The sequence below is a fragment of the Mycteria americana genome, chromosome 1 (assembly GCF_035582795.1).
Source record: "Mycteria americana isolate JAX WOST 10 ecotype Jacksonville Zoo and Gardens chromosome 1, USCA_MyAme_1.0, whole genome shotgun sequence".
Lineage (NCBI taxonomy): Eukaryota > Metazoa > Chordata > Aves > Ciconiiformes > Ciconiidae > Mycteria > Mycteria americana.
Genome location: NC_134365.1, coordinates 96,556,581 through 96,584,466, shown reverse-complemented (window position 1 = coordinate 96,584,466; position 27,886 = coordinate 96,556,581). Strand labels below are relative to the sequence as shown.

General features: G+C 37.9%; 1 protein-coding gene across 3 annotated transcripts in view; it reads right to left on the bottom strand.

Annotated features, from left to right (window-relative positions):
• The window catches only part of DCBLD2 (discoidin, CUB and LCCL domain containing 2), a 66,345-nt gene that overhangs the window by 13,632 nt on the left and 24,827 nt on the right, over nucleotides 1–27,886 (bottom strand). For all 3 annotated transcript variants that reach the window (XM_075513656.1, XM_075513664.1, XM_075513648.1), the window contains 8 exons: nucleotides 16,897–17,124; nucleotides 12,429–12,566; nucleotides 11,137–11,188; nucleotides 9,712–9,784; nucleotides 6,231–6,364; nucleotides 5,517–5,557; nucleotides 2,690–2,905; nucleotides 931–1,055 (listed from right to left, as the gene is read on the bottom strand). In XM_075513656.1, the coding sequence (XP_075369771.1) occupies nucleotides 931–1,055; nucleotides 2,690–2,905; nucleotides 5,517–5,557; nucleotides 6,231–6,364; nucleotides 9,712–9,784; nucleotides 11,137–11,188; nucleotides 12,429–12,540 (753 nt within the window). In that variant the 5' untranslated portion in view covers nucleotides 12,541–12,566; nucleotides 16,897–17,124. The remainder of the gene's footprint in view (nucleotides 1–930; nucleotides 1,056–2,689; nucleotides 2,906–5,516; nucleotides 5,558–6,230; nucleotides 6,365–9,711; nucleotides 9,785–11,136; nucleotides 11,189–12,428; nucleotides 12,567–16,896; nucleotides 17,125–27,886) is intronic.

The window sequence follows — 27,886 nt, the reverse complement described above, 5'->3', positions numbered from 1 at the left end:
TTCAACCTTTCACTTCAACAGGATGCTACATCCCAGCTTGAAATATTCTTAACCCACAGTAAACGGAAGAAAAGCAAGTAGAGCTAAAGAGTTACCATTCTTAAGACCCATTTCTAAAAAGTTACTAGGTTACTAGTTACTATTACATGTATGTAATACCACAGGCCTGTGGAAGTAAGGTAAATCACATCCAAGAATTTTAAGAAAAAGAAGTACATTCTAGTTCCAGTCAGGTTACCAAGAATTTTCTCATTTGTTTAAGAAAATCTGATCTGAACCACTGGGAAGACCACGTAGGACATTAATCTGCTCATTTTTACTGTCTCTTAAATACTGCAAAACTGTAAACACAGGGAAAATGAGATTATCTTGCCGCTAACATTATGTAATTTTTCTGTGTGGCAAAACATTTGCAATCTGAACATACCATTTCATTTTTTAAGAAAACTCCCCTCTGCAAGGGCTGTTCTATTATACAAGAAAGAAACATACCAGTATTTTGTCAAAAAGTAAAATTGACAGAAACATTCTAAAAGATGGAAAATTATACAACCCCTAACATTTATTCTGTAACCACAAGAGGATAAGAATGTAAACCTTAATTTTGAAACATACAACCTATTTTGAAAGAAATCTGATTATTCTTAAAGGGATGCAGTACCAGACAGCCTACCACTGGCAACGGAAGTTTCTGGTATAGAATATTCCCACCCCCAAGAAGTAATAAAAATAATCTCTGCATTTCAGAACTGTTCAAATCTTTACATAGTTGCATATTTTCATATTTTTGTCTGCATAGATGCTGTTTACAATTCAAAATTACACTGAAAAGGAAAGTTATTTAATGCTTCCTCACCGTATCAAAATTAGTCGTATTTACAATTGCGAAATGTCCTTAGAACATACCTAGAAAGTGTGTGGTATTTTTACCTTATCTTTATCCATGCCAGGTTCTCTGTATACTGTCCATTTCTGTGCATCATCACTGTATAAAATTCTGTAGGCTGAAATGTAATAGTAGTACTCTGCTAAGGTTGATCCAGTAGTTATAATACCTGTGAAAATGAAAGTGCCCAGTTAGACAAAAAACTGGGACCAGTTTGTAAAAATTAATAGATCAGCTTTGGAATCCAGAGTTACGTAGTTGGAATCTCCACTGCTCCAGTTACATTTCGAAAAGTTTATCCAAGGTGCCAGGGTCCGAAACTTGTACAGTAACTGAAACTTAATAATCATTTTACTTACTTTTGTATTTTAATTCTCATGATATAACCTTGCTAAGCACTCTTCCCCCATTTCTTGACGGAAACGGCCTGTTCACTTGACCATGGCCCACTTCTGTCTCCAGTTGCTGAGACAGCACCGCTCTTCCCTGCTTTTGTACCGCCAACCTAAAAGCACCATTGAAAGAACTGTAGCTTCCTAAAGCGGACACTGCAGCACTGCAGAATGACTCAGACAGGAAAGCTGTTTTGTAAAAGCTTATTAGCACAGGAATTAGAGGAGTAATGTAAAATCCAAATAGTCCCCAGGGAGGTAATAACAAAGGCTACTGGTAAACCTGAGTCGCTTAATGACAGGAAGCCAAGCTGCTGATAGCAGGGAGTGCAGCTGAGTTTACAGAGACCAACTCATGCATTTGAGAAAGAGACAAACCCAAACTGATCAAAGGAAGATGTTTCACGATAGTCTTAAAGCCCAGGACTCTATGAAGCACTCTACCTGAAGCCACTTTATTTTTTATTTAAGTCAGATTGCAAACCTGCCCATTAACAACAGTGAATCACCTCTGAATAATTAAATCAAAATAGAAAACACTAACATCAGCACAGAAGATACAATAGCTGCACTGCCACTACTTAGGCTACCCCTGAGATTAACCCCAAAATGCAAATGCCTCAGTGCTCCACTACTTAGCATGGGCCACACTGCAATCAACAGAAACAGGTAACTATGAGCAAGCTCGCTCACCTCCCAAAATGTGAAGCAAACCATCCAGAGCAGACCGGGAAACAGCACCTCCAGCTGTCTCTCCAAATAAACACAGCTACTAAAATCATGACAGATGGTCCATCACAGTCTCTGTGAAGGAGCAGAGCCTAACCCAGACTCTGGCTGCATCAGTCTGCACTGTTGGGTCCGCTTGCTGAGGGAAAGTGCAACAGATTGCTGAGGGGCCCACCGTCCCCAGCTCTCAGCCCAAGTTCCACTTCAGGCAAGGAGGTGAAGGGGAGGCTGCCAGCTGGTTTATTCTGTCTGCTGCTTTTCTCACATTGCACTGCAACTGCTCCTGTCTCCACTGTTGGATTCACTACGGCCATGACAGGCAGCAGGGAAAACCTAGAAACCTAAGTCAGTACACCTGCATCAGAGGTACCAGTGGACTGAGCTGACTGGGTATGGATTTGCACCTCCAAGGAGACAATCAGCAGGAAAACGGAAGCATCAAGAATCCAATAAAACCACAGGGAACACTTCAACAAATTCTGGTGGAACAGGTGTTTTCTACTATGAAACTCCACCTGTACAACTCCAGGCTCCTCGGTGTAAAGCTAGGACACAGAACCAACTTTGCTGTAATGGTAATTAAATGTCACCTGGACTTTATCTAAGACTAAGCACTGGAAAAAGGGATGTCAGTAACCAAACTTCTTGAATGCTGCTTAAAAGCCACGTCAGATTCACTTACCTGTTACTCTCTTTTCTTTATTCAAGTCAATCTGCAACCACTGATGTTCATCACTGATAAAAGCAGCCCAAGGAGGACCAACCCTTTTTAGTCTGGCATTTTCAGGTTTCCAAATGTTCACTTGTCCTGTTTGGTCAGACCACTCAAGAACAGATGATGCTGTGATCTGGGAATCAGAGATTACCCCAGATTCCATCCCCAGGGTCCCATAGCAACCTGAGCAACAGAAAAGGTGAGGATTCAAAATGAAAATTCAAGTTACACGGTGATTTTACCTGCTTGGAGTTTAAGACTTTACATGCAAATATTAAACTGCCATCTAAACTTACGCCATAACAACACTACCAACAAAACACACTGTCTTCTGCTTTCTAACAGTGATGCTGGAACCAAATTTGTGGTCATGAGTATTCCATGATTTATGCCTGATCAAGAATAATATGAATATTCTCTCAATCCCCACCCACACAGAGCACTAGACAAGAAGCTTTGGGGAAGCTGTCATGGTTTAAGAGTATGTATGGTTGATGCAGGAATGGGAAACAGACTACTTGATCATTTGTTCCTTTTCTGTGTCTATGTAACTTCTTGTTTTTTAAGCCCACCTCAGTATCACAATGTTAATTCAAACAATACACCAAAGCATGTAGGAAGCCGTGTCATAATCCTGGCCTTGAGCTCAAACACATCCTTGAAACTAGTTGTAATTTTTTTTCACCATTCTGCTGATGGCTAAAAAACATCTCCTAAATTCCTGGCTAAATTTTCTTGTGGCTAGTGGATATCCATTTGCTCTTTGCTAAAATCTTGTTCTGTGGTGCCAACAGTTTTCCCCTCTCACACGTGTATTCCCTAGATGTATCAGCAGAGAACAATTTTTGCCTTCAGTCAGCCAGCCTGAACAACCCAACCTGGTTTCCCTTTTGCTGTGAGCTCCCTCTCCCTGCAGGCACCCCTGAAGCCCTGCTCTGCACCAAGCTCGGGCACTTATCCCTCAAGGGAGGTGCAGGTGGCAGAGCCCACGTGCGACTGGATCCCAGACAAGGCCTTACTAATGTCCTGTGCGATGGCATCAATAGTTCCTTGTCTCTACTGGATGTACTTCACCTGCTACAGCACAGGATCACATCAGCTCTTCACTAACTGAATCCTTTCCCTCATCTGTCATTTGCATCTAACATGCTGCCCGATTGAAGCAGAAATGCCTCAGTCTCTACGTACCCGACCTTATAATTTTTCCTCTGTGATTCTTCAATTAATTTCTATTACTCAAGTCTCAGTCAGCCAGGTCTTCCTGTACAAATAGTTTCGTCTTCCTCTGCACTGACCACACCTCTAGCATTAATAACACATTCCTCTATTTTGTACCAAGTCATGAAACCAACTATTACGGAAGAACCACACTAGTAACTATACCGCACTCTGATAAACCTCATTTGAGCATACATCTTTTTCCTTCAGCTAACTCCTAGGCCACCCAACTATATACATTTTAATCTAGACCTGCATCTTGTCTCTAGCTTATTCAATAATTTCTCAAATGTGTCACTGAAATCCAGATAGTCTAGATCAACATTTTTTCCTATCTTTTCATATTTCTAGGCCATTTAGTTACTTTCACATACACTATCAGATCACATTTTGCAAGACAAAAAACCCCAACAAACCCTGCCTCAGTCGCTGTGTTTAATATTCTCCATGCATAAGGTCACCAGACATGCAATTCCTTCTTCCAGCTCTTGCAGAGGTCTGGGAGAGAAATTATTTGAATATTATATGGATTATATTTTCTAAATTTTGCTGTTTGTATACATTTCCATCTCCAAACACTCCTGCCCATCAGATTCCTGCCTTTATATCCCCATTCAGCATCACTTTTATTTATATATTAGGAAAAGTATTTGTTTACTTTTGAGGAGTATGTGTACGATTTCCCCCCTTTTTTTTTTGTTTTTAACTTTATCCTTACGAAAAACAGACGTAATGGTTTTGTTAGTTTTTTTTAATATTGTTATTAAAACAGTTAAAGAGACTAAGGAAAGGCCACTGTCTTCACAATACTTCCAACATCCATTCAAAGATGGCATTTAAAGTGACTTACAGAAAAAGCTAGCTTCCATTTAGAAAACTACAGCTCATTTATTTGAAAAATGGGTAATTGATAGAAAGTAAAAACATGCAAAGCAGTAAAGCTTTCAAAAGGGGCAACACCTGTTATATCAATCAGCAACCTGGTACACATTTACGAAACAAAACATGGCAACACAACTGACACAGAGCAAGGCCCAAGAGATGCCCTTCCAGAGCAAGAGACACAAGTAATTTATCACATAGCATTCAGTTGCAAGAATACAGGAGGAAAAAAAAAAAGGGGGGGTGCAGAAAATTGAGGAATCATTTTGGGATTTCTGCAAGATTTCTTAGCGGGCAACAGAGAAAGTGTAAGGAGTAAACCTGGAAAAAAACCTAGAATGCACAGTTGTTACAAATAAAGAGCAACTCTTAAGTGCCCAGCTCTGCTTTAGCATGGTGTTTAAAGTATGGGAGTCAAGTCACTTTAAACCAGACTATAATAGAGGAGCATAACCTGAAAGAATCTCTTTCTGCAGATAAGCAAGGCTTAGTTTATACATCACTGTATCTATAAATGTAGTGATCATCAAAATGAGACGGTAAAACAATTGAAAAATGTACATTACTGAGGAATGCAGTAAAAGTAGCCTCACTAACTAGAACAAAAATTAAGAAATAAAATACCTGCACACTTATTTCTTCTCACAAAATTTGTACGAAAGTATCAACATGTAATACATGTGATAATGCTTACCGCTTGTCTTAAATGTGAAGAGACTTGGAGATAACGGTCCCCTGCAGAGAACAAAAGAAGATTTGTTTTGCGGAAGTCAGTGAGGAAAATTGAAGCAAACTATCTTCAATTTATTTTTCTTGTCTGACTGCTTGCCACTGAAACCTATGCACATATGCCTAAACAAGCACTTCACGATTAAAGTAACACTTCTGTCACCAAGTTGCAGCGCTTTCAGTACAAACACCTTTTCAACTGAAATCTAGTCCAGAGATACTATCTGAGTTAAAGGCTTTCAAACAAACACCTGCCCAGCGAAACTTCATTAAAATGCTTCCCTTTTAAATTAAGCTAATCATAACAACAAGAATCAATCTGATTGCTTTCATTCCCGGGACTTCTGAGACAAAATGACAAGTTACACTTTTTTCCCTGCAACTAAAAAGTTGCTGTTAAAATACTGTTTTTCCACAGACCATTAGGAATTTATGGTCATGCCATGCATTTTGCAAGATAAAATCTCCTTGCAGAATTTGGAAAATTAATCTTTATGGTCTAGAGGTTAAAAATATCTGGTAATACAATCACACTGTAGCAAAAGAGCATTGTGAGAACCTTACAGAAGAGAACCTGTCCATGGAACATGTAGCTCCACTAGCTGAAATTAATCCCACGATGAGACACTACCAAGATCTAAGGTGCTAAAGATAAGGAGAAGACAGGAAGTACACTTACACTTTTGAGGTGACATTGTTAGCCAGGGAGCCTTCGTAGTACGGAATGCCCTTGCTGATTACAACATTAATTTGGCCACCCAGCGTATTTGACACAACGCCTGCGTGAACACCAGCCATACAAAGTGATGACGACTTGAAGAGGGGGGGGAAAGAAAAATTTAATACTACATTGAAAATAAAGTACTACACCGTATATTGTAAATGCTACATTGTCCAGTTATAGTCTTTGTTATTATTACATTAAGATACTGTTCTTATTTAACTGTTGTCTCCGTTATTTAGAAACCATTCATCTTTGGTATATTATGGAATTTATTAAAACACAAAAGGAAGGTCCTACATTTCACTGTGTCCTCGCCCAGATGTATTTGGAATGTAACTCTTGTAATTAAATAAGCTCAAACAAACAGCAAGGTGAATCAGTCTGAAAAAGCCAGACAGCCAGACTTTCAGCCTACAATAAATCTATTATGTTAGACAAGAGAAGCTGAATATGTAAATACATAGGAAACCTTTTAACAGAAAGCACATTGAAAGTATGTTTATTCATTTTCTCACAATTAAGGAGTGATGCACTGCAGATGCTGTAGCTTTTAACTGATGGGTTATGTTTTTTATTTTAACTCATGGTTAAACATGGTTTAACCATCCAGCACTCTGATCCATGTAAACTCACAGTAATATGTGAATACAGTTCGTTCTAAAGAAGCCAATTACCTAGGTTGTACAGGTCAATGGAGATCAGTTACGCAAACAGTGTTTGCAGGACATCCTGTTCTTTCCTTCTCTCCCTGGACGACTGTTGACCCGGATCCACTAACAAATGTCACACTGACATTTCCATTTCCCTGGCTTGCAGGCTAGCTGTGTGTGCTGGTTTTGGCTGGGATAGAGTTAATTTTCTCCACAGTACCTAGTATGGGGCTATGTTTCATATTTGTGCTGAAAACAGTGTTGATAATACAGGGATGTTTTAGTTGTTGCTGAGCAGTGCTTACACAGAGTCAAGGCCTTTCCTGCTTCTCACACCGCCCTGCCATAAAGAGCAGGACTACAACACTACACCAAGTCCTTTGGGCACAGCACAGAGTGAGCACAGCAAGATGCCTCTGTCTCCTGGACCAAAACTAGCCCAGGAGATCTTCTCTAGCTGGGAAGCAAACCCTTCCAGGCCAATGGGGCTTGACCAAGAAACATCCTAGTGCTTCGGAGCAGAGAGACAGTCCAGTTCCAAAAAAAGGCTTAGCAGCAGTGGCTTTGCACCCATCCACCACATGCACCAAGGTTTCTGGAGGATTACTGGCTACGCACAGTGCAACAGGCATAGACAAGAGTTATTCAGAGGTGTTCCTGCAATGTGCAGCACTGCGGTATGCAAGACACATGGCAATTCTGCAGCCCCTCGCTCGCATCCAATGAGACTGGGATCAACCTGAGTTTCAGAAGATCGAGTGGGCCCAAGCTGTCTGTGAAGGACCACCTGGGTATCTCACAATATACCTTCCAGTAACCATATTTAGCTTGGTTATTACTAGCGTGGTATCCCAGTGCGGACTTGCCCAGGTCGATAAACAACAGACGATGACTGCAGATTTTTATTCACTGTTAACAGTTGCTCCCGCAAACAAAGTCCACTGCTAGCTGTTGCTACTGAACACATTTGCTGCACTGCTCTGCCAACCCATCCACCGGGTGCTATAGAGCCTCACCACAATTCTTTAAGATGGAATCAGTAGGTCCTTTCCAGAGAAGGAAGACTTCATGGATGATTTTCTTTCTCACGTTATTTTAAAAACAGAACAACTTTCTCCGTTGTGGTCTCTTTAGAACTAATTGCATGGTGCAACAGGCCAGGATGTCCCTATCTCTCAAGCTCACTGGCAAAAAAACCTGCTCACCAAGACTTTTCCAAACATAATTCTCCTCAGTATATTGACACATAAAAACTCTAGCCCTATTCCCCACCCCCCAAAACATCCCAAAAGCTTTCTAAATAAATGTAATGATGTCTTGCTCATGCACGCAGCTCCCCTTTCCTTTCCTATTTTCCCTTGAAAGTAAGAGCATGGGATTCTGCAGCAGATGCAGCTCTCTCCTCCATGCTCACCAGAAGACGTCAGCAGTGAGTGCTCCAAGTCCGCAACGACTGTGGACATTAGGGTCACACACAAAAGAATCAAGACTTAGGGTATTTTTTCAAGCAGCAAGCAGCTTTTGATCATTTGAAAGAGATGCATGAGAAATCTCTACCTGAAACTTTGTCTAAAGTGCTGGACAATTTGATTTCTTTCCACACACCTTGACTTCTGGGAAATTCTCTGCCTTTTATTCAGAGCAATAAAGTATACAAAAAGAAAGTCACAGGGCATTTGTTTCCTAAAGTTTCCTTTTTCCTCCATAGAAAACAGTTTTTCCAGATTTTGGCAAAAAAAACTCCCAACAAGCAGAACTCCTACTGATGTTGCAAATATGTTAGGCAGAGAATCAAATTCATCATGTTACTAGCTACAAAAATTACCTCGCAGCCGTTTAGTGAGGACTTACTGTGGACCAGAACATATAACACTGTTACGCTGTGGTGACATTTTTACATATGGGTAATTATTTAAGCAGGTAGCCTAGGATTTACAGATATTTGAGAAAAGAAAATCAGAGGCACACTTTAGGTTCATATTTAATATTAAAATCTGTGCTCACTAAAGTGTTAAAATTGTCTTTCCTCTGTGCTAGATCTAATGGATTATTAAAAGAGTATTTTAAGATAAACAAACACGTAATTTTTTACTAGATTGCTAGCAAACTTATAATCACTTAGAAATAAACAAAACAAACGCCTTCCAGTCCTATGGCAGGTATGCTAATTCAGTTACAAAAGCTTACATCAGAAAAACAGTGTATAGGTTTTTGTAGTGTTCGAAGTAAATAGCACATTATTAAAGATTTTCATTTCCAGTTTATAGAACTATTAATGGTTCTATACTGCAAATGGTTTTATAGCAACTGCAAATGGTTTCATAGCTGCTGAGCATAAATAGTATTTCACCTCTCATGTTGTAATAAAAAATTAAGATAACCACTGAGACCCTCTGTTTAGAGATGCATTACAGTGTCAAAAACAAGAGGACACCATTAAAAGAATGGGTTCTCTCTTTATAAATCTGAATTTCCCAACCTAAGAAAGCCAACAAAAACAAAAGAGGAGGTAGAAAACAATATTTTGATTGATCCACCCTTCTCAGCAGGCCTTACAAAAACGTTTGAGTCTCTACTACACTACTTCATTTCTTGGAGATGGCAACATCTGAAGCATCAGCCATTTAGCAGCTGTGCAAAAAAAATTAGTACCATGCTATTCACTTTACGAGGTACAAATTGCAGAACCCAGGCAGCAGAACTAATGTGAACAACTGTAATTGACTTGTAATTATACAGTGTGTATTTTACCAAAATTCACGTGAGCCCACGGTATTTTTACTTACGTCTCTGTATCCATGGGGAATAGTGCCTGAAATATCAGCAAAAGGAATCACACATCCAGCTGGACAATACTTACTGGAAGAGAACAAAATATCAAGTCAAGATATGCATGCAGCTACAACTCTTGTATGTTTTGAATGATAACAATACACTGTTATCATTCATAAATCATTATTTAAGGATATATCCTAATTGAAGACATATCAAATCAGACAAAAAATACTCAGGAAGAGAAGTACATGACAGGAAAACAGACATTTGAAAAAGTTTAAAAAAAAATGTCAGCTGAAACTATACTTCCAGTCTCAATAGAATAAATTAACAAAGCCAGCATTTTATAGTATAAATACTGCATGGCTTCTTTAAATTGAAAGTCATGTAAGTACCAATATTAATGAATTCTATTTTATAAACTAGAGACCTGTATAACTATTTGTTTTGCATCCTTAAATAATACATCTGAAAAGTAATGTTATTTTATAATAGCTCCTGGCAATGCTTTGATCATAAAAAAAATGGCCAAATTTAATACCACTAGCTCATGAAAAGCAAGAGGTAAGACATCTGCACCTCTGATGCAAGCCCGTGTTCATGTTCTAGTGCCACTTCACACTGCACATACAAAAACTATTAAATCTTCAAGATTTAACAGTGAACTGGAGTAAACTATTAACATCTTCACTGCAATTCAACAACAGCTGAAGCAACTTTGCAGGTACCACAAAAATAGTGGGATTCAGAGACTTCAACGCATGTTGAGTAAGGCCAGAACCTACAAGTAGAGCCCTATTTTGGAACTGGGGAAAATGAAAGAGAAATGCAAAGGTTGCACTTTGAAACGTTTCATGATGCCAGGCGTGAAGTTCTCCAAAAAGTAAGGTTATGTACTTCACAACAGTCCGCAGCTTTAAACACTGTCCTTGCTTTAGATGGAAATGGAGAAGGAGAAAATAGGGAAATGACATATGTTTCCCCCAACAGAAGGTACAGCATTTTATGTCTCCACAGAACCTCATTAATTCACACCAAACTGTGAAATGGGTTCGTAATTTTTAACATATTTCCTAGTTTAGTGCTCCTTAGATAACTGTAATATGAATTTCAGTATTTAAGGTGTATACCTGCTGTAATATGTGTTTATAAAAGCAATGTTCTTTCTATGGGAATGAGATATTAGCTCCTATGTGTTAGTGCAAATTAACGAGGTTCTACTGTATACTGCATGTAAATAACAAAAATGGGAGAGAGGAAGGAAGGAGGAGCACAAATGTCAAAATTATTCAGCTCTAACCCTAACTAGTTTGTTTCTTAAGTTCTCTGGACAGCCAATTTTCAAGCTGCATCAGGTATGAGTAACAGAGTGAAGTAGAAACACTAAAAGGACTTCATTAAAGAGATTGGGAGGAAACAGGTAAAATCAGTCTTACTTGAATTCTGGTTCGGAAAAGTGACTTGCATTGTCTAAACAGGTAATTAGGTCTGGAAAGAAAAAATGTTAGGTCAAGAGGATGATAAAGACAACAAGTTTGAGTATGCTTTTTAAAGTGCACAAAAATATACATTTGAGCCTCTGTGGCTTAACCAAAAGTCTCAGAATGAAAAAACCCCACATTCCTACTAGGTTTTCTTGCAATGGATTTTGTATTACAGTAGAACCTTGATAATTTGTCTGAGTAACTGGGAAATCCACTGAGAATGTGACATAGACAAGAAGAGAAACACTACAAACATTCATTTTTTGTGCAGCTTAATTTTAATTTATAGCTATACTTCAGAGAACCTGACATAATTCAGAGACACAAACATATGCTCTTTTCACAAAATTAAATTAATAAGCTAGCTAAACAGGCCTGTGTTTTCAGCATTTAACAGTCGTACAGTACTGAAGCCAGGCAGGATAGGGAACAAACATTAGAGTGCCATGTTACTGGCATCCATGACCAATATCTCAAATTTTATGTTCAGTCTGCTGTGTATCAGCACATATAGACCAAAATACAGAGAGAAAAGCATCAGAAAACCCACAAAATACAAATTAAAAATGAAAATTCTTTATCTGCACTTTTTAGAATGACTTCTAGAAAGGGTTTTAAGCCTTTTGCTTTGTGAAGCAGTTGCTGGCAATCCTTCATTTCCTTGTGGACCATATATGTCACTCACCGTTTACATACACCACTCCTTCCAAGTGGAAGGAGATGCAAAACAAATACAGCAGCCTCCTTGAGAGGCTAGAATAACCAAAAACATGGAAAAAACAAGAAATGGCAAAAAACCAAAAAAGTAGTCAGCAGATTATATAATTAAAGAGCTGAGGGAGTATAGGAAACTGTTACTGAAATTAAATTTTCTACAAGGTTGGTCTGTATAAAATATACAGTTCGATAAGAAAATTTTTTAGTTATCTGCCACCTTGATTACTACCTGAAAAAAATGCATTTTGTCCTTTATCCAAAGCAGCTTTCATTCATAACAGATAACTGTGATTCTTGCCCTGCTATCCAGGGCACCCTTTGATACAATTTCTTCAAAACTACAGTAACTTAAATAGTAACTGAACAGTCCAATTTCCTACACAGAAGTATCAGGCAGACTGTATTAAAAGTCTTTATTTTTAGAAGTTAATTTGTGAGAACACAGGAATAAATAAATTAGTTCTGTGTTTTTACTAGGCAGCTCTAATTTTACCAGCACCAAAAAATTACCAAATGATCATAAATACCTGATTTGTCAGTGGTTGAATAAGCTGCAAGAAATCCACGTCCAGAAGTGTGTGTTCCACTCATGAACTGTACTGTGACTTCATTCCTTTTTGAAGTAATTAAACCATCCATTTGAAAGCCAAACCCACAGTATTTTCCTATGGAGAGAAGGGGGAGAACAGACATGGACCAAAACCAACATATGTAATAAGCATCTTTTTTCCTTTGCAGTGTAAGCTCACATTACTTCTGGCATATATTCAAAACCAAATACATGTGCATGACACTAAAGAATGTAGTCACTGTCCCTTTAAAGCAAATGGCAGAGTATGGATACCACATTTATTTTGCCACTGCCAACAGGTGAGAGTCTCTCATACCCTTAATACTTGCAAATAAATGTGAACTTATCCTATTCACCTCTAGCCACACACCACCCTCGCAGTCAGTTCTTCGAAGACCACAAGAAATCTCTCAAGGAAAAGGATCAAGTTAGGGCAAGGAGAATCATCTACAGAAGCAAATGAGAAAAAAGCCCTTCTCTTCCCTCAGCTGTTGGGGCACTTCTTCCTTTGTCAACTATTTCATAGCTTCTGTCAACTGCTTTTCTTCATTTTGGACAACAGCATGCATGATTCACTGCACTTCAGCATTAACATACAAGCATATGTGAGTACGATTAATAGAAACTGCCAGTTGGTTCACCTTCTGTTTTGCTGCACCTATAAAACCTAACAGAAGTTCTGCATCTGGATACTTCTCTTGCCATCCAAAATGACCAAAAATAATACATTTTAAACTGAGATGCTGGATTCTGCAGATATTGACAATATTTGCCCTATGAAGTTCTAGAATTACTACCAAATGACACTACCTGGATGAATGGCTGTTAAACAGACCCAAGTCATTATGGAATTCTCCAGTCCTACTAACTAGAAACTTTAATAAAATACTGATCAGTTTATTAACCTGTTAAGAAAAAAAAAAAAAAAGTATCTTCTGTTCTATAGGCTCCCTTGATCATTCAATGTTGTAAACCATCTCTAATGCTATTTAAGATTCTGCAGTGGATAATCAAAGTGGATAATCACCACCAGCAAATGACACAGCATATGTTTCAGTTTACTATTCATTTATTTGCTTTCTTGATAAGAAGTATGTTATCATACCATAAAATAGCAAAAAAAGAAGCCACGCTCCCTTCTCAACTAAAGGCAAATTACAATACTGAAGTAGAGAGAGTGGAATAACACTGGCTTGCAGGCAGAGTTCTTCATAAATATAATACAAAAGAAATATAAATATAACACAAATATAATGTGTATGTCAAATTCCTTTAAAAAGTGAACTGCACTCTCAAATACTAATAAAATTTAAAAAAAATAGAAATATAAATTCCTATCATTATTCTGAGCTTTCTAAATGTTGCTTATTCAAATTTTTTTTTAACAAAGCAAGGGTATTTTCTAATTAAAAAAAAAGAAAACAGATTTTACAATACTTCAATGAAATTTATAATATTACACAAATATAACCTTACCTCAATTCACTACTAAAACTGGTTATCAGCAAGAGTTACAAAGAAGTTCCCTTTTACCAAGGCTCCACATTGGCCCCATGTTTTGCTCTAAGTCATGTTTCAATGAGTAATTGCATTCACTATGATGAACCGCATCATTTTTCCAACTACCACTTTTCTTCTCCTTTTTTTCTTAAGTTTTGTTTTCAGCCACTGGATCTTGTTACAGGATTGACCAGCATGAGACTCCTCTCAGGGTAGGTCAGACTGTCCTCAAGACACCATTTATCCTCTTCTTCAGGCAGATACACAGGGCAAGACATTTAAATCTAGCTTGGATAAACTATCCAGTACTGCTTGCACCATGGAGATACAGCCTTTGACAAACTGTAGGCTGATGGACCTTATGATTCATGGCAAGACATACTTTTGAGACTATAAATCATTTTTCTAAGTCTTCCCTGGCCTCTTGCCAGATTTTTAGCAATCTTTTTAAAAAGTAGGCACTAGAAATGGACAAAACATGACTGCCATGACGCCTCTGTCAATGGTATGTGCAGAAGATGTAATATTACTATTTTGCCTGTATTTATGCATTGAAGGACCCCAAGTGCTTTTGTACAGCAACTTTACAGCAGGAGAGGGAACCCCCACAGTAGCTTACATTCTCTGCTCCTATAGATCTGGGCGTACACTGTATGTATTAAATATGTACCTGTGACTGTAGACACACAGTGATTGCACTGTGATGAAATCTAATAGATAACACCTCCAGATCTTACTTAAACTAGAGACAAACTTAACACCAAGGATTTGAATCTTCTTTTGATTTACTGACAAATATTCAAAAGGCTTGGAATGAGAACTAGCCCTTAAAAGCTTCACTAGAAACCTTCTCTGTTTATCAATGAACTAACCCACTAACAATTCATTTTTTAAATCTAATCAGCCATTTTAAGCCATTTTGGGTTCAAGTAGGTATCACTGAATTTCAGTTTTTATGTAATATAAGTATTTTAATGTTAGACCATGTCAGTAGTCTTGAATGGAAAAACTGAGGATAAATCCAGATTTCTTCCAAACAAATTCAGGTTGCTGTTTAATCTCTCCAGTGTTTGTTGCTTCAAACATGAACATTCAAGAATCTGCATCATCTGTATCTGCCACTGTTAATATCACTGTTTGTTCTGTGATTTAATTTATTAAGAGCAGAACAATACACACATTTGCTCAGCATACTGTGCTATTACACCAGCTGGGAACAGCTGAAAGTCAAGAGAAACAAATGAAGTAGAAAATTTACTTGAACCCATTAAGTCACTTGTAAAAGTGAATAATAGACTTATCAGAACTGGATGTTCCTTGCCATTTAAGGACTTCAGCATTTCCTATTTTAGACCAAGTCTGGCTCAACGGCTCCAAGCACATACTTATTTTCACACACACTTACCTAGGTAACAGTTGGAAAAGAGGGTTAACAAAGCTAACATTCAACTAGTCTCTTTAGAAAAAGACTCAATTTAGCAGGATCAGCATTTGAGTTGCACAAAAACAATCTTGGTGAAGTAAATCTCTCCTTCTCTTTCTCTCCAGATTAAAGCTTTAAGAAAGAAAATAAAAGTAATCTGCACAATAACAACTAATTTTAGTGAAGGAAGAATGACAATTCATTTTGAGTTTTATGCAAACAAGGGTCTTAAAACCCTACATATACCTTGACATAGATGATAATGTCACACTGCTGTTTGGAAAAAACCTTGCCTTACCGTCATGGAATTCAATTTGTCCTCTTGAAAAGGACAAAAATCAAACCACACACATTATCAGAAGGTGGGGGATATTTGAACTACACAACATCTGAAGCCTGACATCCTTTAATACCACCAAGAGGAATAGCTCAAATCAGAGCTACTCCATATAAAAAGAGAGGCATTTCAGGTAAGATATATATGCTACTTTTTTTTTTTACTTTTTTTTTTTTTAATGAAGATCCTCATAGTTTTGCAATTCCCTCTCCACTGCTTACAAGAACTTTGCAAGATACTGGGAAATGTCTGAGGAAAAAAAAACCAAAAACATTACAGTGGAGTTTCCTTTGAGAATCTGAAGAACCAAAGAATCAGAGATTATTATAGGATCTGTGTTGCATTTAGCATCTAGTTGTTGTATGCACGAACAAAATGTAGGATGTTCTGCTATCATTATTACTCATTTTTCAGTACATTTTTAGGATACAGGAATTGTGTCAAGAAGACAGATATTTACATACACTTTAATAACAGTAAACAACATGCAATTACTTAAGAATAATTACATTAAGAATACTCTGACATTCCGAACAGAGTTGTTCTGCTGAGCAACAATGGTACACGTACTTGAAATGAGCATGTCACCAGAGAAAGAGACAATCAGACTACTGTTCTCTTTACCACTTTTATTTTTATATAGTTACAATTGCACCTGTACTCCCTCTCTCTGTACCGAAGATCTGTATAGCATACAGGAGAATCTTTCCTTAGCTGTGCTTTCTAGCAGTACTATCAGTAGTAAATATACTAAAACTGGTCCCTGATGGCTGTTTTCCTACTGTGGTGAGGTACACACAACACTACTCTAAGTTTTGCAGGGTTTCCTTGATATGAAGCTCAGGAAAAACACAACTCTGATTACAGAATTACTGAAATTCCTTTCTTTACCTTACTTGAGATTCCTATAAATAATAAACACTTCCTTCTTTTCACCACTTCTCATAAGACTCGAAATCCACACTGTACAAAGCAATATCCAACTGAATTATAACAGTTTTCTAGGGCTATAAAAAAGAACTTAACTAATACCATACACCTCATAGTTACTCTATGCTCAGAGCAGGTAAACAAGGAGAAATTTAAAGTAACAGAAGTACCAACCATATATCCAAGTTCTATATAAGAAAATAGCTTTCAAATACCCATAATAAAAGCTCCTACCTATCTCTGTCCTGGTGGGGCCAATCCCATTGTGAACTCTTAAGTAACTGGAATGACAAGAATCTGAGTCATCAATATCAAAATCGCCAAATTTGAGCTGAACTCGCTGCCCAGGCTTCACACGAATTTCCCATTCACAAACTGTGCTATTGGGAGAGGTCTGTGGGTAGTTTATTGAAGCAAGAGTTCCACTTTCAGGGCCCAGAACAGTGTGTCCACATCCATCACCTACAAAAGAACAAAAATAAATCAGCTACGCACGTTCATCTTCAAAGCTTCACTGGTGATTTAGTCATCCTGGTTTTTAGCAGTGGTTTAAGATTTTTTTGTTTTTTAACCATACTAATCATGTTGCAAGAAAACTCCAAGGTAAGTCACATGCAGATGAAACAGCAACTGTGAGAAAATACCATTCAACTAATGTTGCCTAATGTTTAGCTTCTCATCACAGGTGACCAGAGAGCTGCTACAACTTCCTCAATGAGATAAAAATTCATCCATAATGACTTAAAAAATTGGAGACAGTACAGAAAGTGTCCCTGCTATTTCATGTTCCCTCAACACCTACGTACAGAAGAAAACAGGTTCTGAAAAGGAGGGAGAAACCTGCCAATAAAACAAGAGCACGTCAGTTTTACTGTTGTTACTGTATTCACAACATGATGAAAAAGAACAGAAGTGGAAAGACAATGGACAGCAAATACTCTACTGAAAATAACTGCCAGGTCCGACCATCATCAAACTGCTAGTGCATTGTTTTCCACTGTACCACAATTTTAATGCTGTAATTAATTCTTACAGCTCTTTAGAGAACATGCTCAATTTTTCTGGATTTGTACAACAAATAAATTACAACTCCAGCCTGGAGCCCTCTACCTAACATTTGAGAATTAATTTTAAACAGCAGTAACAATACTAAAGAAGATGTGTTTAACAAGTGGAAAAAATAGCACAAATTGTGTATACTCAAAATCAAATTATAAAGAGCAAACTGATAAACCTATTCACTCAACAGCTAGACACGAATTTCCCCCAGTATGCAGCACAAGAAGTATAAGAATTTGTGCATTGTTTTGGAAATAAGAATGTTCTTTAAGTAACATCCACCATCACTGGCTCTTTATAAATTACTGTATCAAGATGAAACAAAGTATTCCTGAGCACAGGGACACATCCAGCAAAATTAACACCTGCAATAACATAAGCCCCACAAAATAAGCCTCATAACAGCTCTGATTTATTTTTGTTAGCACCGGAGGCTAAAAAGCCTATTTATTGAATTTAGTCCCATGAAATGAGTAGGCCAGGAACAGCATTATCATTTTCAAGATTTGACCCTAGAAGGTCCAGAGATCTTTTGAAAGAAGCAATCAGGACCTTTCAGGATCTTGAACAAAGTAACGTAAGCAAAAATAGCAAAGACAAAAATCAGATTAGATATGCTGCTAAAAAATATCTTCGACACCACTCCAAATACATTTATTATTTGTAGGTCCATTTTACGCTTCAAAATTCATGCCTGTGTATACAGTTCCTACCAAGTGATTACGATAGATTTAACATTATGTCAAGATTTCACACTGTACAAATTTACAATGATCAACATAATTTGTATTGACAAATGTTTGTTTTGACAGCTAAAAGTGTCAGTCTGAAAGTGTTTCATATCCCACACTAATATGTGTAGCTCCTCTACTAAACAAGAAAAGGTAAGCTAAGCTTTAGGGACAAAAATTGTACCATATTTAAGAATTTTAACTAAATTTCAAAATTCTTAAATGTACTTCATGCAAGACTGAATGGAAAAGTAAGTCCAATGCACTGAAGTGACGTTGCAAAAATAAACGGTGGTACTTAACTAGGTCTGATTAATCCGTTTACAAAAGCACCTAATTTCTAGTAACAAAACCTATTCTCTTCATAATCTGAGCACACTGGAAGATAGCTGCATGTTCTAAAAGCTAAAGTGCTGTTGGTATATAGAGAATCACAAACAGATGCAAACTGCGGCTTTTCTTCTTGCTAGCAGTCTTGAATCAAAATTATGCATCTTCTTTGGAAAAGGTAAGCAGAACATCTGCTTCAGTAAAATCAAAAGTTCTATTTGTAAAGCTGTTGTTTAGCCATGTTTTTCTTCATCCAATTTTAGCAACTTGCTTTAAAACACTTTGTTCCATCCCACGACAAATATTATTTCCATTTGGGTGACAGCTGATAAATTACTTTCCTAAATTACTGTTGTTCTAATACCTGAAACACAATTGTCCAATGTTACAAAGAGGTAACTTAAACTGTATGGTTTGGGTATCATTTTAATCCCAGTTTCTTTCCAAAGGCATGTTATAAACCTAAGAGTAAGTGAAAGATTTATCACTCTAAACCTGTATGGCCTTGGTTTATTAGTTAGTAAACATTTAAATGTCACGATTCCTTATTAGTCACAACATGCTTAACAGACAGGAAAAATACTAATTCCTTTGCTAGTAAACTGGCTTTTCACAAGCATGTACTCACACACATTACAAAATACATGGAACTTATTATATTAACAACAGTAAAAACAACAAATATATATTAGGTCTTTATTCATGGCAATATTTGCGGCTAGTATTTCAAAACTCTTTATACTGCAGACATATAAAATTATTTTTCAACATAAGTGGCAGTCAGTTTTAGGTTATGTCCTAAAGAAAAACAATGAGCCAGTTAACCAGTTCTGTGCTTTTCCTATCCTGTGACAGGGGTAAGCAACTGTTTGCTCATCTACAGATTGAAAATATTATGCAGATACACTAATACAGTGGCCTTTTGAACATGAAATCATAGTAGCTTTCACCTGCATGGGCAGATCCATTGTTCTGAGTGCATTTTAAGGAAAATAAAAATGCTTGCACCATATAGCATAGTTGGTGGTTAATTATTTCTCATTTTAATGGGCCTGTTATTGCAATGCAGTAACCACACAAATGCTATTTCTTACACCCAGGAATACCAATAATGCACCAATTATGTATCTTTGGTTCTTCCCCACACTTTTGCATCTTAAGCCTATGCTGCTGGAAGTCAAAGACAAAGGAGAGCTTGGGTCTCTTCTCTGACCCAAACTGTACTTAAACTATAAATTTCTCCCATGAAAAGTAGAAAAGATCATGCCTAACATTCATTTAAACCATCCTCTTCAGTAGTTTGCGGTTCAGCCGTCTCAAGCATGAAACAATACCAGCACTGCGTTTCTATGATGAACAGCGCACACCTTTCCGATGAGAAAAGCAAAAGAACACTCTTACACGTTTAGGTGATAAAATGCAAATAGAATATTGTAACTTTCAAAAAGACATTGAGACTTTTCTTTTACAGACACATCACTAAGAAAGGTCAAATTTCCCCTTGTAGCTTGGAACAATCAGTCTTGTTTCCAGTGGCTAGATAGAAAAACTTTCTAATCTGTCTCACACAATTTAATGGACATGCAAATCTCAAATCTCCCTTTTGTTGTAGGCTTTCTTGAACACATGCAAGGAAAAATACTCCTCTAATCCATCCATATTAAAGAACTTACTGTCAAATCATACTAGAAAGGAATGGAAAGGAAAAAAAGTTGTGCTAACTACTGAGTAGTTAAGATGTAAGCACATAGCACATAGTAAGATGTGCTACAGCATCACCTTACTATGAAGCCAGTTTTTGAAAGTAGCTCATTCTGTCTGGATTTTAGATCTCATTTTGTTGTGTGTTTCACTTAAGTTAGTGATAGTAGAAGTGCCAGACACTTCATGCCTGAAGAATTTAAAGATTGGTAATCTTATATTGCATGTCCGGCATGCAATATACAGTCTGCCAAGGGCAGCAGCAGCACCATTCAGGAGCTATTTGGAAATTTCTAAAAATCACACTTCCAGAGAAACTTGCAGGACAATGAAACCTCATTTTATTTTATTGGTACTATAAAAGGGTAGTTCTTGAGCCTCCCTACGTAAGTGGTGCTTCATCATTTCTGCCAAAGTTGTATAAATACCACCAATCAACTCCAGACACACATATATACATCCTGTATCAGGGGAGCAATCTGCAAGACTCAGCAATTTCTCCAAGAAATAGAGAAAGTACAATTCTTTGCACTACAGCCACATATACAGGAACCTTAGCTACTTCATTCATTTGGAAGTCATTAATTAGGTGCCACAGAATCTTTTGCTTCTGTTAATCTGTGTGCATGAGAGTGGAATATCTGAGAACATATAGAAGAGACAGATGTCAATTCCTAAATAAATTATTCCTGAACAGGCTGACAACTTCTGTTGTCAGTACACAGCTGAACGAGTCTCTTGCTTTCTTTCAGCCCTCTCTGTCACACAACAGACCTACTGCACTTGCAGAATGGATCAAGCTCTTCGCAGAAGTACCAGAACACTTGCACACACACATTACACCTGACATTTGCTGGAAGGTCTGCAGATGTGCATTGAATTTCATGTGTCCTGAGGACCATGTTCACAGCAAACATGAATAAGCTCGGCTCTTCACCAAAACGTGTATTAGAAACATGGGCGCCTCTTAAGCAGCCGGTAGAGAAAAGCAGACTGCTGTTGTCAGGAGAACCATTCATCTCTTCTGCAGGCGCCTTCGAGTGCATTCTGGATGAATTATCCTGACAGATTACATATGACCCCTGGGCTATGGCACATTGATGTCTGATGCAATCATGCAGATGATTTAAAACGATTTCTCATACCCAAGTTCTTTACATCAACAAAATACAGAACTTGAACCAACACAAACATACCAAAATGCATTGGATAAGAAGAAAATGTGAAATTTAATAAAATGAGAGGATACTGCACATGCAGGAGTGGGTGCTAAGTACTCTATTAATACCCACAAAAAAGATTAATTATTCTTTACAGTTGCTGAGGTCAATTAATCAGAACTTTTTCCCCCCGAGACTGGCTGCTGTTGGTGACTGCTAATCTTGTTTTCACCACCAAAACATGTTAAAAATGAATCTTTAAGACTAGAGAATGCTTTCCCATTCCTTACTTGGAGAAGAGAGAATAATAAAATAAAGACATCAGACAGTTTAAGATTACAGTCTATAAGGCATAACTGATGCATATCAAAACACTGATCTCAATTTTAACACGTGGCACTGCCTTCTGAACAGACTCAATTTAACCAGTGGGTTTCCTAAGAAGATTTTTATATATATAGGCTATGATTTTCTGTAAGTTTGTGACTACATAGAGGACACAATTAAATCTTTCTTAACTAAGCAAAGATAGAACCAAATCTACTAGAGTTATGTAAGCAAAAAGGTATTTTAAAGCATTCATTTAAACTCCAAATACAAAACTCTTTCTGATTCAATGCACTACTATAGTTTCTCCTCTTCTGTTTAGCTCCTGTGCTCTGCATTTCCCTGCTCTTTATCAGTGTGCCACTAAAAGACTCTGCATCTACTTTTTGCTTTTCTCAGTGTGAGCAAGAAAGTTTACACAACCAACAAAACAGTTCCATGAACAAGAAACACTGTGGAATTAAGACCACAGAGGCATCAAATTCTACATAGCTTTTTCAGGTATTTTCAAATGCCCGTATTTGTGTCCTCCAAACTCATTGCTGTTTCCACCAAAATCCACAGAACTATGTTCTTCAGGAAGGAATCTGCTCCTCTGTCAGAGTTAATTTTAACAAGTCAGCAGGCACACAGTCCACCTTCATCTTTATGCCGTTTATTTGCCTCAGTAACACACTGGTTTGAGCATTTCATCCCATGTTTCACAGATGTTTCACAACATAAAACACCCCACACTTCCACAAGTGAGGCCATAGCTCAATAAACACTTGAAGGCACTTTAAATTAGTGCAGCCACAGACAAAAGCAAGCCTTGTCTGCCTCTCGCTTTTGGCCACTTCTTCTCACACCCTTCCTGGTACTGAGGGTAAACAGTTCTGCAGCCACATAGTAAACCAGACCAGGGACTTGAGATACAAATAGCTGTTAGTTTTAACCTAGAGCAATCCCCTAATTTATTTTAGTGTGCACATGCAGCAGTGCCTTCCCTGACAGAGGGACAGGACAGCATGAGAGCGAGGAAACACCAGCAACTGCTTCTTTCACCAGCACTGCCAGCCTGTGTTTGCATTTTAAACAACCTTGAATCCCAACCAGAAATGTAGAAACCATCCCTCCCCTGGGAAGACCAGTCACGCAAGAGTGGCACACTGGCTTCAGGAACTGAGCTGGCTGAAGACGAACCAGTGCACCTACCCATTCCCACAGCACAGTCTTAGATTTCAGCCAACTCACCTCTCTGAGGCAGCTCATTGTGCAACTGGCAGTGGTAGGGCAAGGAAGGGAGGGCAGGTGGGATTACGGTTGTCTCAGCCGGGATTGATTTACTTGCTGTGGGGCACCCTTAGAAGGGTAATGAAATTACAGGTTGAGGTTTAACAAAGATAGGAAGAGGACAAAAGGTAAAGCACAATAAGCATTTTGCCTTTCAAAATGTTGGCAGCTGGGGGGGGGGGGGGGGGGGGAGCAGGGACAGAGGCTGATTCTTGCTCTTATAGAAAAAGTACAAAATTTAAGATGCCATTACAACAAAATTTTACTGTTTTCATTTACAACGCTAGCCACATGCTGGGCTACTAATAATTAGCACTTTATCATTTTCATCTGTACACACAGCTTTTCAATCACCATCTCTGGAAATGCAGTCTTAGCTTTCAGCCACCGAATTTTACACAAAAGAGTAACACAGCCTTGCTAAATTTGACACACAAAATATGGTAACATTTTAAAACAAATTATCTCCAATTATTAAATCGTCAGAGCAGGTAAGACATTTGCTTCCTCTGCTATCATGTACTAACCAAACTGACTACTTCAAAAGAACAGAAAAGAATCATCAGCTGCATAAGACCGTGTTGCAGAACTTTGGCTTGCTGATGTCAGGGAAATGATGTGAGTAAGTCCCTAGGGATGGCTATGACTTGCTTAAATAATATGCAGGCAAAAGCAGCCCACAAAGACAGGCTAGCCATGGTGAAAAGTGATTTACATGAGGACTCTGTAAGAGGGCTCTGCATTCAAGGATACATAATGCAGAAGCCCTCCTGATCTGCTGCCCGCGCTGAATCACAGTGACAGCTCACGTTGTATGTTGTCTTTTGTCTGGCACATGCAGCTTGCCCGCTTCCCAAGACATATCATTTACTTAGCAATCTGCACCAACACTTTCATAAAAATAAACACTGTTGTGCTTCAGCGCTCTAAATGCTACACAGCAGAAACACAGCTGATGAAGGAAATGAAAAATAACACACAGATCGTCACGCAAAACTCTATGAGAATAAGCAGTAGTCATGGTCAGAATAGGCTTCAAATCTCTTGTGAGGTCTTCAAACTCCTCACCACACCAGGACCAAATGAAACTTCACAACTCTTACATATGTCCACAAAGAAGTGAAAAATTCTCCAATCATACCAGTAATTCACATGCTAAATTAACACGACAGTCATCTTTTTCTCTCTTCCATTATCAGTTCATAAATGAGACCGCACAGCCTACACTGCAGATCCATGGTGGCATACATTGATCTAAATACCAGCTGCTGCAGTACCATCTTGCCTTTCATAAACAGCTGCAACTTCCCGCCCTGCCCACTGACAGTGCTTATCATACTCTCGGTGAGCTGTACGGCAGTTTTATACCCAGGTTACCACCCTATCTGCCTTTTACTGAGTACGGGTATGGGTCAACAGGGGTCTAACAATCACTGGAGCCTGCACAATGGAGGGGATGCAAGGTAGGGACCGGGAGGAGACGGTGAGACAGCAGCAGCCAGTGGTAAAAATCATGTTTGGCTACCGTGGAATCAACAGAAGCCAGCAGGAAGAAAGCTGATGGTTTGGGTACCCGAACAAAGAACAGTGGGGTATCTAGATGCTTTCAAAAAGAAAACCTCAAAAAACAGTTGGAATTATTTGCAGCCTGTAGCTGCACCAGGAATAGTGACTTTAAATACCAGTTTCTAACCCTCTTTAAAGTTTGTCGTCCAACTGATGAAACAGTAACACTCCACATCTCTACACCAGTATTTCTTTCTGCCTGTGTAGGTGACATACAGCATCATCTTAATTTCTAACACTCATTTTCAACTCTAATTTCAAAATTATGATGGGGACTGTTTGGGGTTTCCCCATTGTGAACAACATGGCTTCATTCTAGCATCATGAAATATAATACACAATCTGTTCTAAAAGGTAATTCATTCCTAATTTTGCCTTGTAGATGTTCCCTTAAAAGGAAGATATTGTCACACTTGTGACCCTCTATGAATACAATCAATAAAACAAACATTATATACTACTGAATAAGATGATGATCAATTAGGAAGATGACAGTAAATTTACACAATCGAGTCACTAGTTTTTAAGTGCAAAAATTATCACAAAAATATAGCAAGAGCATGTAGGAAGTCAGTAGTGTGCGAAGCTCCAGTAAAAACAACCTGTGAACTTTAAACTTGCCCATCAGCTTTGCTGTAACTTCTCCACAGCAAGAAGAAAAGAATGCCTTGTGTTATAGAACTGGAGACCTTGAAAACAGCTCTTTAAAAATGAAGAGATAAAGTAATGAAAATGCTTTATTTGACGTTTTCAAATATACTTGAGAAAAAGATAAAAACTGATCACCACTGGACTTCACATGTAAGTGTTCAAAAGCACATCAAATTACATTTAATGCATCTCTCTTTCCACCCTTGTGATACTGAGACATATTTTGACACCTGTATACAACAGCATAAAAATAGAAATTAACAGATAATGTGGTTCAGGGCTTCCTGGTTTCACAAAACTCACAGATTTGTAAAAGAAAACTTAAGCACCAGTGGCTTCTTTCCACCACACTGAACAAGGTAAGATGTTTTTCCCCACATTTCCCCGTCATTTTGGAGCAAAGTTAAAATTACCAGATACGGATTTAACTGGCTACAGTCCTGCTAAAGATGCAATAGCTGCCAACTATGAAAACCTTTGCGGACTTGCTGGCAAGCATAAGTGCACAACATACTCCACATACATGCTAGATCACTGCAGTAAACTATCCTTTCAGAGTCAAAATCTTCTAACTCTGAGAAGTAAACAAGCAAAACTGCACCACTGTAATTCACCTTCTGTTTCCATTGCTTTCCTAATTCATCTTGCCACTCAAGATATTGAGGATCTTTACCTGCCTCATTCCTGTGGGGTTTCTCTATACAAAAAAGGTTTACATCCAAGCAGCTACGGAAGTTGCTTGTCTTGCCAAGTCTAATTAATATGCCACTTTAGTTTCACCTCACTATAAAAATAAAAGTGCAAAAATAGGATGTATAAAGAGAACTGTGACAAAACTGCTAAAACAGTTCAGTGTTTCTATCCCCCTCCATCAACATCTGAAGCTGCAACTAGGCACTGAAACAACTACTACTCCAAGAAACAGCAATTAAGAGACCTGAAAAGATTTCCTCTTCACAGTTAAGCAACATTTGAGGTCTTAGGATTGCCCAATCTAAGGCCAGGAAAACCACAAATGGATCACTGAAGATGAGGAGAAAACGGCATTTAGGGATGAAAAATAATTAACCTTTTGCAAATCTGGAATAATTTTACAAAATATTTATTTAGAAGCTTTGTTTAAATGCCAGACCAAGATCAACAATATTAGTGTAACATGACTGACAGCATCACTCTGGGAAGCTTTTACACCATCACCTTTTTTGAAACTAGGACAGAAAAGTTATCTGCTCACAACCATTTAGAGGAGCATACCAAGCTTTTCAAGTTCCCTTTTCCACCACTAATAATATTTCTCAAGGATGTATCAAATGCTTATCTCCCACAGCACTTCAAATAAAGAATCAAGCAAATCAGCGTATTGTTTAAAGAAATGGTTCTATCAGAACCACCACTGTGGGGGAGAAAAGTTAAAAAAGAGAATCCATGTGGCCTCATGCACAATACATCAAATTTTAGCAAGGCTGATGATCCAAAGATCAGTAGCTGGCAGGATCATCGTTCTGATAGATACTATTCCAATCGTGGATGACAAAACGTCTTCCTTGAACTAAAAGTGAATTTGGAAAGAATTTTAAAAATCTGCAAGGAAGGTTTAGAGAGGGGATTAAGAAGGGAAGTTATAAAGTGGGGTGGGGAGTGTTTAATAAAGCATATAGATGATCTGACCATTGATCTTATTTTCATTTTTCAGTATGTAAATGATGCATAATCTCTGGAATATGGTTAATAAGGTAGTCTCCTGTGATTCGGCTTGAGCTGAATTGAGTTTTCGCATCATAAAAAATGTAGGAATGTTAAAACGTAATACATTTATTTAAAACTTTTACTGAACAATGAAAAATGTTAACAAAACCAAAGATACCCACACAGAACAGAAAAAAAAAAGTCTGAAAATATCTGATGTTCCTTTTTTTTTATACTACAATTAACAAAACTGATGTAATACAGTCTTGCCAATGAAGGACAAACTTTGGCATAAAGAAAGCACTGGAGAAATATTTCTAATTTAAAAAAAAAAAAACCCACACCACCAAAATTACAAAAAAACCCAAACAAACCCAAAATGAAACACATGCACACAACCAACCAACTAACAACCCTCCAGACGTCACCTCTCAAAAAGAAAAAAAGTGTCAAGTTTGAACCTCTCTGATCCTAATTTATAGGTCATTTTACAGAAAGATGGATTCACAGTATTGCAGACCAGAAGGGCCCTTTTAAGTATGATTTCTTGTATACCACAGTAACTTACAGTTGGCCAGTCATGATTCTAACCAAAGGGAATTTAGGATGTTGCATTAAATGTAACTTCCCAGAAAGTTTTCAGACTTGCTTTAAAGGCGTCTTGAGAGAGAGAATTTTTAACTATAGTTAGCATGCTTTAAACACTTGGAGAGGAAAAAACACACGAACAAACAAAAAAAC